The sequence below is a fragment of the Andrographis paniculata genome, unplaced genomic scaffold (assembly GCF_009805555.1).
Source record: "Andrographis paniculata isolate CXL003 unplaced genomic scaffold, ASM980555v1 Contig56END, whole genome shotgun sequence".
Lineage (NCBI taxonomy): Eukaryota > Viridiplantae > Streptophyta > Magnoliopsida > Lamiales > Acanthaceae > Andrographis > Andrographis paniculata.
This window is the reverse complement of record NW_026137591.1, coordinates 2,270,430-2,283,584: the sequence shown is the minus strand read 5'-3', so window position 1 is coordinate 2,283,584 and position 13,155 is coordinate 2,270,430. Positions and strand designations below refer to the sequence as shown.

At 29.8% G+C, this 13,155-nt stretch overlaps 2 protein-coding genes across 4 annotated transcripts in view; one reads left to right on the top strand and one right to left on the bottom strand.

The window, feature by feature from the left end:
- Positions 1 to 13,155, top strand: part of LOC127256598 (uncharacterized) — a 95,597-nt gene that overhangs the window by 42,959 nt on the left and 39,483 nt on the right. The window lies entirely within an intron of this gene.
- LOC127256597 (transcription factor MYB117-like) lies at positions 11,127 to 12,648 on the bottom strand. Of its 3 annotated transcripts, none has more exons than XM_051282699.1 (3): positions 12,263 to 12,648; positions 11,830 to 12,189; positions 11,127 to 11,720 (listed from the first exon to the last, which is right to left on the bottom strand). In XM_051282699.1, the coding sequence occupies exons 1-3, from the start codon at positions 12,537 to 12,539 to the stop codon at positions 11,575 to 11,577; spliced, it is 783 nt and encodes a 260-aa protein (XP_051138656.1). In that variant the 5' UTR covers positions 12,540 to 12,648; the 3' UTR covers positions 11,127 to 11,574. The 3 variants fall into 3 exon arrangements, with proteins under 3 accessions (XP_051138656.1, XP_051138657.1, XP_051138658.1); XM_051282700.1 differs by having other exon boundaries at positions 11,127 to 11,717; XM_051282701.1 differs by having other exon boundaries at positions 11,127 to 11,702.

Genomic DNA, 13,155 nt, shown 5'->3' with positions numbered 1-13,155 from the left:
TGAAGGAATATTTTTTATGTGAGATACAGAGAATTATGTAAAATATATAAAAATAATGAATATGCGTAATATATTAATATTTTCTGAAAAATATGTCGGAGAAAAAACCAAAAAGAACAAACCTGTATCTTTGTTGCAAAGGGAAAAGAAAGCTTTGTTATCGGAGAAACTCCTAAACCCGTAGAGTATGTGCCATTTGGAGGAAAACAAATAGTATGATCCTATCATGAATCCTTAAGTCGACCTCTCCTCACTTAATTGATACCTTTGGCTATGTTAACACAAATTATGAATTATGAAAAATGTATTAACTAACTTTGTAAGAAAATCTTAATTATGAATTATGAAAAATGTATTAACTAACTTTGTAAGAAAATCTTAGATTTAACTCAAGAAAATAGGCATTGTTACATATTTCACAAAGATGAAGAAGTTGTAAGAGATAACTTTGTTACTTGAATTTAGTATTTGATGATAAAATGGGATTGAGAAATTTATCAGTAAATAAAAAATAATAGACGTTTTTTTATGTGACCAAGTGATTTTTATAATTTTTTAAGATCATCTCCAACCAATTATATTTATTAATTTTTATTATTTTATATGTGGAGGAATTTGAAATCCAACAATTTTCTGTTTTTGCCTCTAGCTTCCTCTCCATTTTTGGAGGAAGAGTTTTTAAAATTTTTCATTTGGTCATTCATTTTATTTTTTGTTATATAATTTATATTTTAAATTTATTTGTATATTTTATATTATTTTATAAATTATAAATTAAATTGAAATGTTTATATTGCAATAATTAATATGTCATTATTACAATATTAATATTACGTAACATATAAAAGAAAAATTAATACTCACTCTATTAGGCAACAAGAGTTATATTTATTTTTAATATAAATATAAAAAAATATTATTATTTAATAATAGTTGGTGGTATTTTAGATTAAATAACAAATTTAGTTTTGTGAGTTTATTTATAATTGAATGATATTTATGTAAATAAATGTCATTGAATGAGTATTTGTTATAGCCAATGGAATATATAGTTACAAAACAATAGTTTTATTTTCTTAAATATTCATTTCACTGTAAAACTATCTCTATATTTTCTTATTATTACACAAATATCACTATTTCTTACACTAATACACTTATAATGACAAAAAAAAAAATATTTTACTCATGTTTTCTACCAACTATTAATATACTATCATTATTCTTTAACACAAATAAGACTATAGTTTTATAGTTTTTTAATGAAGTATTATACACAAATACTATCATATAAAATTAAAATAAAATATACGTACATATATATGTAAATATTTCACACAATATATAATTAAATTAAATGATTTTATTATTGTTGTTGTTGTTTTAAAATTACCCATATTGTATAATTTGAATTTACGAAGAAATATTTTTTGGGTTAATATGTAATTAAATAAAAATCGAATAAATTTTACGTAATTGTATAAAATAATGAATATATATGAAAAAAAAATTAGTGGAAAAAATAAAATAGGTTAAATGAAGTTAAAATTTAGAGAAAATTTTAAAATATAATATAATATTCGGTTGAAATTGGTCTAAGAAGCCAAATATTTATGATGGATTGCTTTCCATCCCTTAACAAAACTTATGTTATGTTGAGAAATGTTGAAAAAAATAAAAAGAAATTCATAGTTTAGCTCACGAGATATATTATACAACAAGACATTTGTAGTTGCATTAGTGTTTGCACTCTCAAATCAAAAAAGAAAAGAAAAGATGTTTTCCCTAGTATGAAGAAAGGTTACTCTCATAATGTATATTGGTCTTATTGTGCTTTTTAAAATGCTATGAATATAGTCTTTCCAATGATGGTCACCCAAATACTAGCATTGTTTTAGTGTTAATTTAGCAATTTCCCGACTCTTTTTAACACTATATGATGAAGGAAATTACAAAAAATATATCATATGTATACCCCATTATCACTTTTATCTTATATTTATACTGCTGACAAAATATATCCTATATGTTTTTAAAAGTCGTTATTTCTATTCTTTGTTCGTGCATGGTATGAACATCACGTGCGGCCAAATGACAGAAATAACGACTTTTGAAAACATGTAAGATATATTTTGCCAGCGGATAAATACAAGAGAAAAGTGATAATGAGATATACGTGTGAGACATTTTTTGCAATTTTTCCATATATGATGTTAAATATATATATATATATTATGTATACTATCTTGGATAATTTTCTTCTTTAGGTAAGCTTATGATTTGAACTAGGATATTAGAAAATGTTAAATGTAGATTAGTCGGTACATACTCAAATGGCATGTTCAAAATAATGCTAAATTTAGGAAACCTATCTAAAAGAAAACTAGGGTATGAAATTAATTACAACCTTATTTTTAGGTTTTTTAAACTTTATGCCATATACTTCTTTTCTTTATGTTTTTCTTAGATTACTTTTCTTTTAACTTTTACATTTAGCTTTATTTTGATAAAATTAATTCATTAGATATTGTTACTAACTTTTATAATATTTCAAGCATATGGCTTTTCCATAGATATTTTTTTTTTAATTTTTTAGTTTGTTTTTACTTTCACATTGCTCTTATCTACTGCAAGAATAATTCACTGTCAAACAATATCTAATAGTTAATAGATTAGCAACACATGATGTTAGTACTGTTACTAGATGTTGTTAACTTGATAGACTTACAACTTATTTTGCTATCTCATACTATATAAGATAAGTACTCTTGACTTCAACCATCATGGCCTCGACGGAAATGCAGATGCTCCACATATCGCGTGATTTATATCTTATGTATATTTTTATTTATATTTTATTTTAAGAGGTAGACTAAATACTATAATACGTTATATTTTTTGAAAGAATGATTGAGTATGTTATCAACCTTTTTGTTTATGAAACATGTTGACTCTTTCATTATTAATGGTTTAGCTTCTAGAATTTAATGTAATTTGTTTTTAGGAGCGGATCTCCTTCCTTTGTTTTGTATTGGTTGAAATATATTTTTTTACAAGCATAATTTAAATATATTATAAGCGTTGAAGGTCTATACGAAGGTTCGAGATAGGATATTATTAGTTTTTTCTTATATTATGAGCAATAATGTTGTCCTCTTAAAGACATAGGCAAACTTGATACAGGAAAACTGAGTCACAAGGGCCACAATATCCTACTTTAGGGAAAGACCAGCGTTTTTGGATCCATTGGTCCATGCACAAATATTTTGGATGACTTGAATATTGTCGCCTTAAAAATTAATCTTTTCTCATGATTTAACAAGAGCAAATTTGTATGCAACCTTGAGCGCCAAAAATTCTCTAACGTAAGGAGAGATCAAACTCTAGCAAACAATGGAACTCCATCCACAACATTCTCCTTGGTCATTCTAGGCAATGACACCCATTAAAGTCTTTACAGATGAAATATCAAACCGTGAATCATATTTAATTTTTAACCATAATGAGAAAGTGGGGGAGCCTAGCTGATGGCATGCCCGCAACTTGATAGATCAACACATTGTCATATGTTCCTAAGCATAATGGTCAAATCAACTGCTACATTTTTTTTTGTCCATAAGCCAACTTTGAGATCTCACTTTCAGAGGAGAAGATACGTATATTTCTTTTCCTCCAAATATTGTGAAGGAAAACGGCTACCTCCTAAGGAAGATCCTTGTTTTCGAGATGGAAGACGGATCCGAATCTGAATATAAGTAATATCAAAAGTAGCATTTTTCCAAATCGATATATTAGTTTTCTTTCAAACGAGATAGGAATATGGGCAAAAAAGTAGAGAGTGTGATAAGTCCTGAATAAAAAAATCTACAAAGTAAAAATTATGGTGATAGTCGAATATTTCTCTTGTTGCATGCCTAAGTTGTTGGTAGGATGTCAATACTAACTTTCCATAGGAAATATTTAACATGTGGACTAACATCAACATTCTAGAGCACCTTCCAAAAAGATCTAAAATAACACAAAGATGGACAATGATTCCTTTACTAGCGTGGTATGCACTTTTAACCTAGAATTTCTCGTAAGAATCATAGTGCCAAATAATAGTATTAATCATATATCTTTGTAAGAATGGTATGGATAGATTTTTTTTCGATATCAACATCAAGAAAACAAAGCTTAAGCTTCATCAGGTCCCATTCTCCGTAATCTCAATTGATAAGTTGCCCTACCTTATGAATTGAGGGTGGGGATGAGACATGACTTTAAAGAAAAAAGGTCGAGGAATACACTGGTCCTCCCAAATATTGAAAGATACCCCATTTCTGACTTAAAATTGAACTCCTTTAATTAAAATATTTTTACCTGAAATATCCATTTCCAAATCTATAAAACTTTTCTTGGTGTGTACTCTAGAAAGAGACCAGTTGGAAAATATTTTGGATGGAAGAGTTTAAATAGTAGGGAACTTTTATTTGCAATAATCCGCCACAACTGCTTGACTATAAACACCAAATAAATATTCTAAGATCTTGGAAGCAGAGTCTACCTTCATTTTTGCTATTGCACATTAATTTCCATTTTTCCAACAGATCGAACGATCATTCCAATTTCTCCACCAAAACGATCTAATGATTTTTCCCATCTTGTAGATAATGGAATTAGGAATTATGAGAATTGACATCTCATAAATTGGAACTTTTTGAATAATGGATTTGATAAGGATTTTCTACCTGCCCCGGACAAGAGCTTCTCATTTTTATCTTTTAACTTTTGCATATATTTTGCTGACAATAAATCTGAAAGCATGGGCACACCTTGAGTGAGGTATAAAAGGCAGAACCAAGTATCTCCAACTTTCAAGAGGCATAGGTTTCATCTTAAAAAACTATTCGGCCAAAACTTAAATCAAAAAATTAGTATGTATTTTTCTACTAATAAAGATACTCAATTTATAGAAGTTGATCAGTTGTCCAGAGGCCTTGATGTAGCAATCTAGAATTGTAGAGAGTGAATGTATAGATTTTCAATTTGCTTTGGTAAAAATGATGGTGTGAAACCTCCAACCTATACCTGCATATCGACACTCCTTTAAAGAGTTTATTGACTTTAGCATCATTAAAAAGACCGAAGAGTTTTTCTATGATGATAAGAAATAAATAAAGGGAATTCCTTTGTCAAAGTCCGTGAATAGATTGAAGAATTAGGTTGATATAAAACGACATAATAGCTCCAGAGGAAGCACAAACCAAATCCATAACACAAGATACAAATCTGAAGTCGAATCCAAGCATGAACATGATTCTTTTCAAGAAATATTAGTCCACTCTATAATAAGCTTTGGAGATGTCCAATGTGATTGCAAGGAACATTTTTGCTGGTTGTGGTTCCTCATGAAATGAAGAATGTCATAAGCTAGGAAAATGTTATCAAAGATTATTTTGCCTTTGAGAAATGTGGACTACTCTGCAATGATAAGTTTTCCAAGCTCAATCTTCAACCAATTTGCCACAATCTTTGATATAATTTTATAAAAGACATTGCATAAAGCGGTGACCTGTCGCGTGGTTAATCAAATAATTCACTTATTCCGTGATCAAAATTTAATGTAATACAGGGGAAGGGATCGTCTCCACAATGAAATTCACTCTTTCGCGTTCTAATGCAGTAAATAAAAAGGGGGAATTTTCTTTTGTTATCTAATGAAAATAAAATAACAAATCAATTAAATTAAGGGAGAACTAGCTATTAAGGGGATGTCTAGCTCAAAGGATGATGCAGTTATGACACTTGTGTTTTATCATTAATTCAATAAAGTTAATTCTTATTAAAGTATCAATAAATTGGTTATAGTTATCAATAAGCTCAGACAACCAATTTTTTCTTACAGTGTAGGTAATTAAGGTACGACCGTTAACTAGCCCTAATTAAGCAAATAAACATAGGTGTGCCCATAAGAAATATTGCCTAATTGCATTCTAATCTAGGAAAACCCAATTCAAAACAATGACTACCTAAGAGGAACAATTAGATTTGATTGTCTAACCTCCGGGAAGAAACTATTCAACCCGGTTGTCACATATTCAAGTGTGAATATAATTACGGATATCCTACCTGAATTGACTTTAGGTTATTAGACTAATTCAAATATCGGTACCAAAGTATTCAATCAATCTAACAATAAAAAATGTTATTCTCAGAATTAGACAAATATTTATAAAGAAAATTAAGAATCTCCAAAAAAAAAAAAAAAGAACCAAAACATTATCACCCCACAAATTAGAAAAGTATCTACTCTATAATCAAATAACAAAGAACAAAAGAGAAAGATAAAGTCATAATGGGAGGGGAAATCTTCTCTGTCGATTTGCTCATGCGCGATCTATGAGTCTGTCAGTCTCTTGCTCTTGTGCATATCTGCTCTGGCCGTTCTCTAGCTCTTCTGCGTGTCTTCACCTCTTTTTATTTAATTTTTGTCCTATTTATTTTGTAGTTGGGCTTTTGGGCCTTTAGTTAAATTCCCATGTCAAGAGGGTGTAGTTAGTCATGGCCATGAGTAACTAGGTTTTGCAAATCTGAATTTTTCTTTACTTTTTCTACCAATTACGCCAAATTTGATATTTGCTCTGTGCATACAACAAATAAACAATACGCATATAAATTAGGTACAATCCAATCAAAATCAATCAAATATAGCATATTATATGAACATTTAACGCATGTGATTTCGAACTATCAAGCGGTATGATGATAATCTGATAAATCAATCGGGCTTTTTAATTTGGGTATGAGCACCAAATAAGTGGAAATTACGGATTTCACTGAACCATTCTAGTTGAGAATTAAGAAAATTTCTCTCGTGATGTGTTCAGCAATGATGTCACAATTCTCTTGGAAGAAGACCAGACAAAAACAATCCGGCGTTGGAGAGAATAAGTTTTTCATTGCAAACACTGCTTCCTTAACTTCATTAGCCAAGTACTATAATGTTAATAGCTCATTTATCTCACTGGAAACCGAAAAATTGACTGTGTGAATAACCAATTCGATCGAATGATCTGCAGGAGTACTCGTTGTGAAGAGATTTTTAAATTAATTTGTAGTCTCCTGCAAAATATCTTCCTATTTTTTGTTCGGACTAAGAAATACCTTGGATCGTGTTAATTCGTCTTTTTCGCAGAAGCACACATGGATAGAACACTGTGTTTCTCAAGATTAACCTTTATCTGCCTATCATTTTCATAGGAAATGTAATATGTGTTGGGATCTAGGCCTCGAGAGTTTCTATGATAATTTATAAATTTTTAGTTGACGTTTTTATGGAGGTTTTTCCTCCAATCTACCAAGAGGTTTTTACACGAAAACAGGGCATTGCAGGATCCTTGGGACCTAGCTGAATTCCAGGCCTCCTGAATTGTTTCTTTGAATCATTCTAGTGATGTCCAAGATGCTTTATATATAAATATTTTGCGTGCTTTGTTGTTTCTACAGCTCATATTGTTCTTAACCAAAGATATTTGCGTGTTGAGTTAACTACCCCTCTGTCCAGTTTACAATAGAATTTTTCCATGCCATTTATCCTATTACTCTATAATCGGACCTTATCCTGGAATTTCGTCTAGGCCACATAAGAGAGGAGCTACTCGAAAGTTTTGGATTTGGAGATACAATCTAGGGCGACCCCCAATCTTTTTTTTTTTTTTGTTTTAAAAAATTTCATTGAAATCGTCAACAACAGTCCAAGAGCCCAAAAATTTGTTCAAAATTCTTCGTAGCAGATTCCAAAACAAAGATATGTCTTCTGCCTTTGGCTCGCCGTAGAAGCCTATGAGTCTAATGGCCGTTCTATTTGGCCATGTCTATATAATTAGATCAATGAAATGTGGATTAGCACCAATAAGACACTTTTTTTTGTCCTACTTCCACCACAAGCCTAAACTTCCTGATAACCCACTAGTATCCTGTGCCACCCCGCCTAACTCCGCTTTCTTGTAATAAAATCCAATTTAACTTCTTGGAGTTTAGTATCCGTAATGAATACCACTTCGGAGTTAAAGCAACGATTAAGATCGTCAAGGTTTCAAACTGTCCAAGGGGACCCAACTCTTGACAATTCCAGTTAAGGATTTTCATAATGCTTCACAGGGCTGCATTATAGTGTCCACCATTGCAAAATGGATAGTCTCACTTGTTAGTAATTCCGATTGCTCTTAGGTGATGAAAGAGTGTCAAAGAGACTTCCCTGGGAAAAGTCCATTCTGAAATTACTCTAGAGCAAATATATTCAATTCTAAAATTTTTTCAGCAGGGCCCCTAAAAAAAATGTGCTGAGGTATTGACATGTTTAGTCTAATCAATCCACTTAATCTCTATTCACTATCTTATAGCCTAGCGTTGGCTTATCCATATACATGAGTTAACCTAGCATTGGCTTAAATTCGGAGTATCACAGCCCCAATGATCGGTTGTTTAGGGGAGAGAACTCTATCAACAAGTGCGAGGTTGCCTTTATTAGTGTCCCATATATCTTCTTTAGCTAGGATGAAGTCGATTATTCTTTCGAGAGTTTGAGATTCTTAATCCTGTCTAGAATGACATCTTTCAATTCTTCCGCTGCCATGGTACTAGAATGCCATCAAACAAGACTAACTTAAACCATAATTATGATAAAAGGCAAAAATATAAAGATTGATAGATCACGAGCTACCGAGCTTAACTAGAATATGGGAAAATCCTTCTCAAAATGAGAAAAGGAGACAAACTACCACACTACTGAAGGATAAAGACAACGACTATTCTCAATAACTATGAGAAAAACCCTAAGCATGGGTGTTTTCATATTGAAACATGTAATATAATTTATTTGATATTGATTGGAATAAGATTTGAAATAATTGAAAATTAGTTTTAGGGATACTTTGCTAGATAAATAGAAAAGGAATAAATCCCTCACTAAATTCACAAAAAATTAAGGCCTTCGAAAAAAATTTCTAAGATTACATCTATAGCAAACTTGTTTGCAAATTCTCCCCAAATAATTTGTGATGAACAATGAAGAATTGTATATTTTTCCTACTTCCTAAAGTTGTAAAGGATGTATATCTCTTGCAGATATCTTACTTGTCTACAAGAGAATATTTTTTTCGAAAATTATAAACTTGTGTGTATAAATTAAAAAGAAGATAAAATTCAACAAAAGGTTAAAAATTCAACTACTCCCACAAAGAGGCCAAGAACATACACACGAACACAACTAATTATTTTATTTCATTTCATTTAATATATATATATATATCACTACAAAAAAATTAGTATATTTGTAACGGAATTCCGTCACTAAAGATCACGTACCTAATGTAACTCCATCATTAATTTTGTCTCTAATATCATTAGTAACAGAAAAAGTAAATTTAAAGACCGAAAAAATTTTATTACAAAAATGATATTTTCTTGTAGTATATATATATATATATATATATATATATATAAGGGAAAGAAAAGGAACAAAATTGAGTAACAAACCAGCAAAAAAGATTCAATAAAGCCACGTAATAATATTCCCCAATCAGTCAACAAAGTAAACCATACACTATTTCACCTCATTACTTTTGGCCGCATTCATTCACTTGTCCCACCCTTTTTGAAAAATTTAATTTTTGTATATGTATATTATTTAATCTTTATTTTTTTTTTTAAAAAAAATATATATGATATTAATCTGTTATTTCATTTAAAAAGAAACCAAAATTAATTCTCTTGAAAATTAAATTTGGTCTTAACATATTCATCACCTCCTTTTAAACTATCAAATCAAATATATTATACAAAAAATTATATTATCATTTGAAATATTTTATTAAATATCTTTTTATATTGCATCAAATGCTCTTTCAATTTAAATATTTATTATTTTTAAAATTAAATATCTTTTCATATTTACATCAAATACTTTTTTCAATTTAAATGTTTATTATTTTGAAATCTCAAACTCAAATTCAAAGCTTTAAAAAACTCGATCACTTGGACAATCTTTTGGTTAGATGCTTATTTTAGCTTATGATTTTACACTAAATTTTAGGTAGGAATGATAAAATTTTTAATAAAAATTAAATATTGTATATGATATTTAAAATAGGAAATATGTTTTTATATAATATTTCAAGAAAAAAATAAAAATTCATCGTATATATGATATATTTTTTAAAAAATAGAGTAATAAACAAAATAAAAAAAATGGATCAATTAAAAAAAACATGCGATGTTTAAAATAGAAAATATATTACTATAATATTTCAAGTAAAAATATTCATATGATCAATTGTAAGGAAAAATATAAAGCTCTACTTAGATGAAATTTTTAAAATTTTAAAAATAGTAAAAAGTGAAGATTTTATAGTATTAATATTTTATATAAGAAAAAAAATATTTAATTCTAAAAAAAATTATTATCGATTAGTATTAAAATTTTCAAAAAAACTTTCTACGTAAACATAGTTAATGAATAAAATAAAAATAAAGTTCAAAAAATATATAAATATAGCCTAAATTAATGGTCAACAATTTTGAAATGCTCATCAGGCTTTTTCTTTCTTTTTTGTTTTCTTAATAACTCCAAATCGAGATCCTAATTCAATATTTTTTTTTAAAAAAATGGTGTGTTTTTTAGAATGAATTGGATTTGATGCTTTGAGTTTTTTATTTAAATAAGTATATATTGGATATTATATGTTTTCTCTAAAGAAAACATATAATTTTTTCGAAAATTCAAATAATAAATAATTATGTAGAGTCTAATAATAAAGACATTTTTGTTATTGTTATTATTATTATTATTATTTTATTTATAATAAGGATCTAGGAATTAAAATTAAAAAAAAAAAAGAGTATAAATTAAAATTTTTAAATTACATTTTGTATAATTATTTTTAAAAAAAAATGTGAAAGGAATGAAAATAAAAATTATTGATAAATTATATGGAAGGAAGTGAATATAATTTAGAAAAAAAAAAGCTTCATGCCGTTTCTTTCCCAATATGAAAAGTCGGAAAAATATTTTCTACCCACCTTGTGTTTGTTTTCTTTAGCCATTTTTTTTTTATTTCTTTTTACAGTACAGACAGATTGCCATTCTTCAATTTTTCGTACTAAAAATAAAAATAAAAATAAAAATCTTACAAAACACAACAATAATAATAATAGAGAAATATTAATAATATATTTTTTTACGACGTCGAAACCTACAGTAGCAATCTGAAAATGCGCAGTGGGTAAATCTCTCATCGAACCTAATACCTACAAACTAGGTCAGACAAGCAAGTCACGCTAGAAGAACCCATGACCTCACAGTCACACATTCAACCCCCACCTCACCGTGCCGGCCATCTTTACGGGACGAGAAACATTAATAATTGCTAACGGCTCTTGTTGGCATTCAATATTTATAAGACCTTCTTACACTTACATTTCAATTAATTCCCAAAATTTCAAATTAGCAATTTTTTCGAACTCGTAGGTCCAAAATCCACCCATATATATATATATATATATATATATGAATTAAATTATTAATTGGATCAATCAAGTGGGTCCCACTCCAAGAAAATCGATGAAATCCTTGCTGTATTTGCCACAGACATACAACAGCTCGGGCACTGAGGAATCTGATGAATCCAAATCTGATGAGTTTGATCGATCCGAATGCCCCCCTGCAGATCCACCCACTACTGCATTTAACAATTAATTAATTAATTCGACAAATTAAATTAGGGTTGGTTAATCCTATCCCTATCCTGTTCAATTCGGAGATAACGATGAAGAAAGAATCGCACTTACGTGGAGGCTGTCCGAAACTGGAGAGGCAGAGATCAGTGCCAGTCGACTGATGAGTAGATAATCGGTCGTGATCGGAAAACAAACAGCAGGCCGAGCTTCCATTATTATTACTATTATTATTATTATTATTATTATTATTAGAGTGGCGGCGGCGGTGTCTTCGATTTCGGGCGATGATGACGTGCCAGTGATTCTTGACGGCGTTATCTGTTCTGCCGGGGAAGAGGCGGGCGATCATGGCCCATTTGTTGCCGTACAATGACTGCGCCGCCAGCAGGCGTTCCTCCTCGTCGTCGGTGAACGGCCGTCGATTTATACGAGGATCCAGCTGGTTGAACCATCTCAGCCTGCAGCTTTTTCCTACAGGAGTAATTCATTAATTAATTAATATATATATATATATATATATGTATTTGGTGAAATGAAATAATACCTGATCTGCAGGCGTAGGCGTCCATTTGCATTTTGTGGGCGATGAGGTTCCAGTTGTGGGGTCCGAAAGTGGCGACGAGGTCTTTGAGAATGGCGTCCTCGCGAGGCCTCCAATGGCCTCTGCTGACTGTGCTGCATGACCATGACGAAGATGAAGATGAAGATGAAGAAGATGATGCATTTGCATTTGGCTTGCAGGAGACTTCATGAAACGACGTCGTAGTCGCAGTTGTAGTTGGAATTGGAAACCCTCTTGATACTTGTTGCTGCAGATCCATTGAGCTGAGAAGAAACTAGTCACTGTTAAGAATATATAGCAGAAGAAGAACGAGTGAAGAAGCTAAGTTATAGGTATGATATCAATGAATGAAGAAGACTCCAGAAGTTATCGAACCGTTAAATTAATTTTAAAGAATAAATAAATAAATAAATAATAATAATAATAAAATTGAATAAGCGACATGATGTTGATGTAAATGTAACGAGAGGGGTTCGGTGATATGAACCTCACCTCGGGACTCACTCTCACTGCGCTAACTAATCAAACAACCACCACACTTTTGCTTCAATTTTATATACTTGCTTAGTCCTGACAAAATATTCATTTTTTTTATTTTAATCTGTTTTATAATAAAATATTTATTTATTTATTTATTTTAAATAATTGTACTATCTACCTAATATTACAAATATCTTTACAACTTACAATATATTACACAAATATTATTACCTTTATATCACACCATAGTAATAAAGTTATTTTAGTCATTTCTACTTTATTCATACTACATTTTAATATAATACTAATATTTTTAAAATTTCGTGTAAAAAGTAAATAAATACCTAATTTATAGGACGGGGAGAGAGTATATATTTTTTTATATTGTTTCTGTC

Bases quoted from the DNA above. Each gene is read 5' to 3' on its own strand.
- LOC127256597 (XM_051282699.1), bottom strand. From the start codon at position 12,539: ATGGATCTGCAGCAACAAGTATCAAGAGGGTTTCCAATTCCAACTACA. The intron at 12,190-12,262 runs GTATTATTTCAT...TTACTCCTGTAG, and splicing joins CGCCTACGCCTGCAGATCAG to GAAAAAGCTGCAGGCTGAGA. The intron at 11,721-11,829 runs GTAAGTGCGATT...TGTTAAATGCAG, and splicing joins CAGTTTCGGACAGCCTCCAC to TAGTGGGTGGATCTGCAGGG.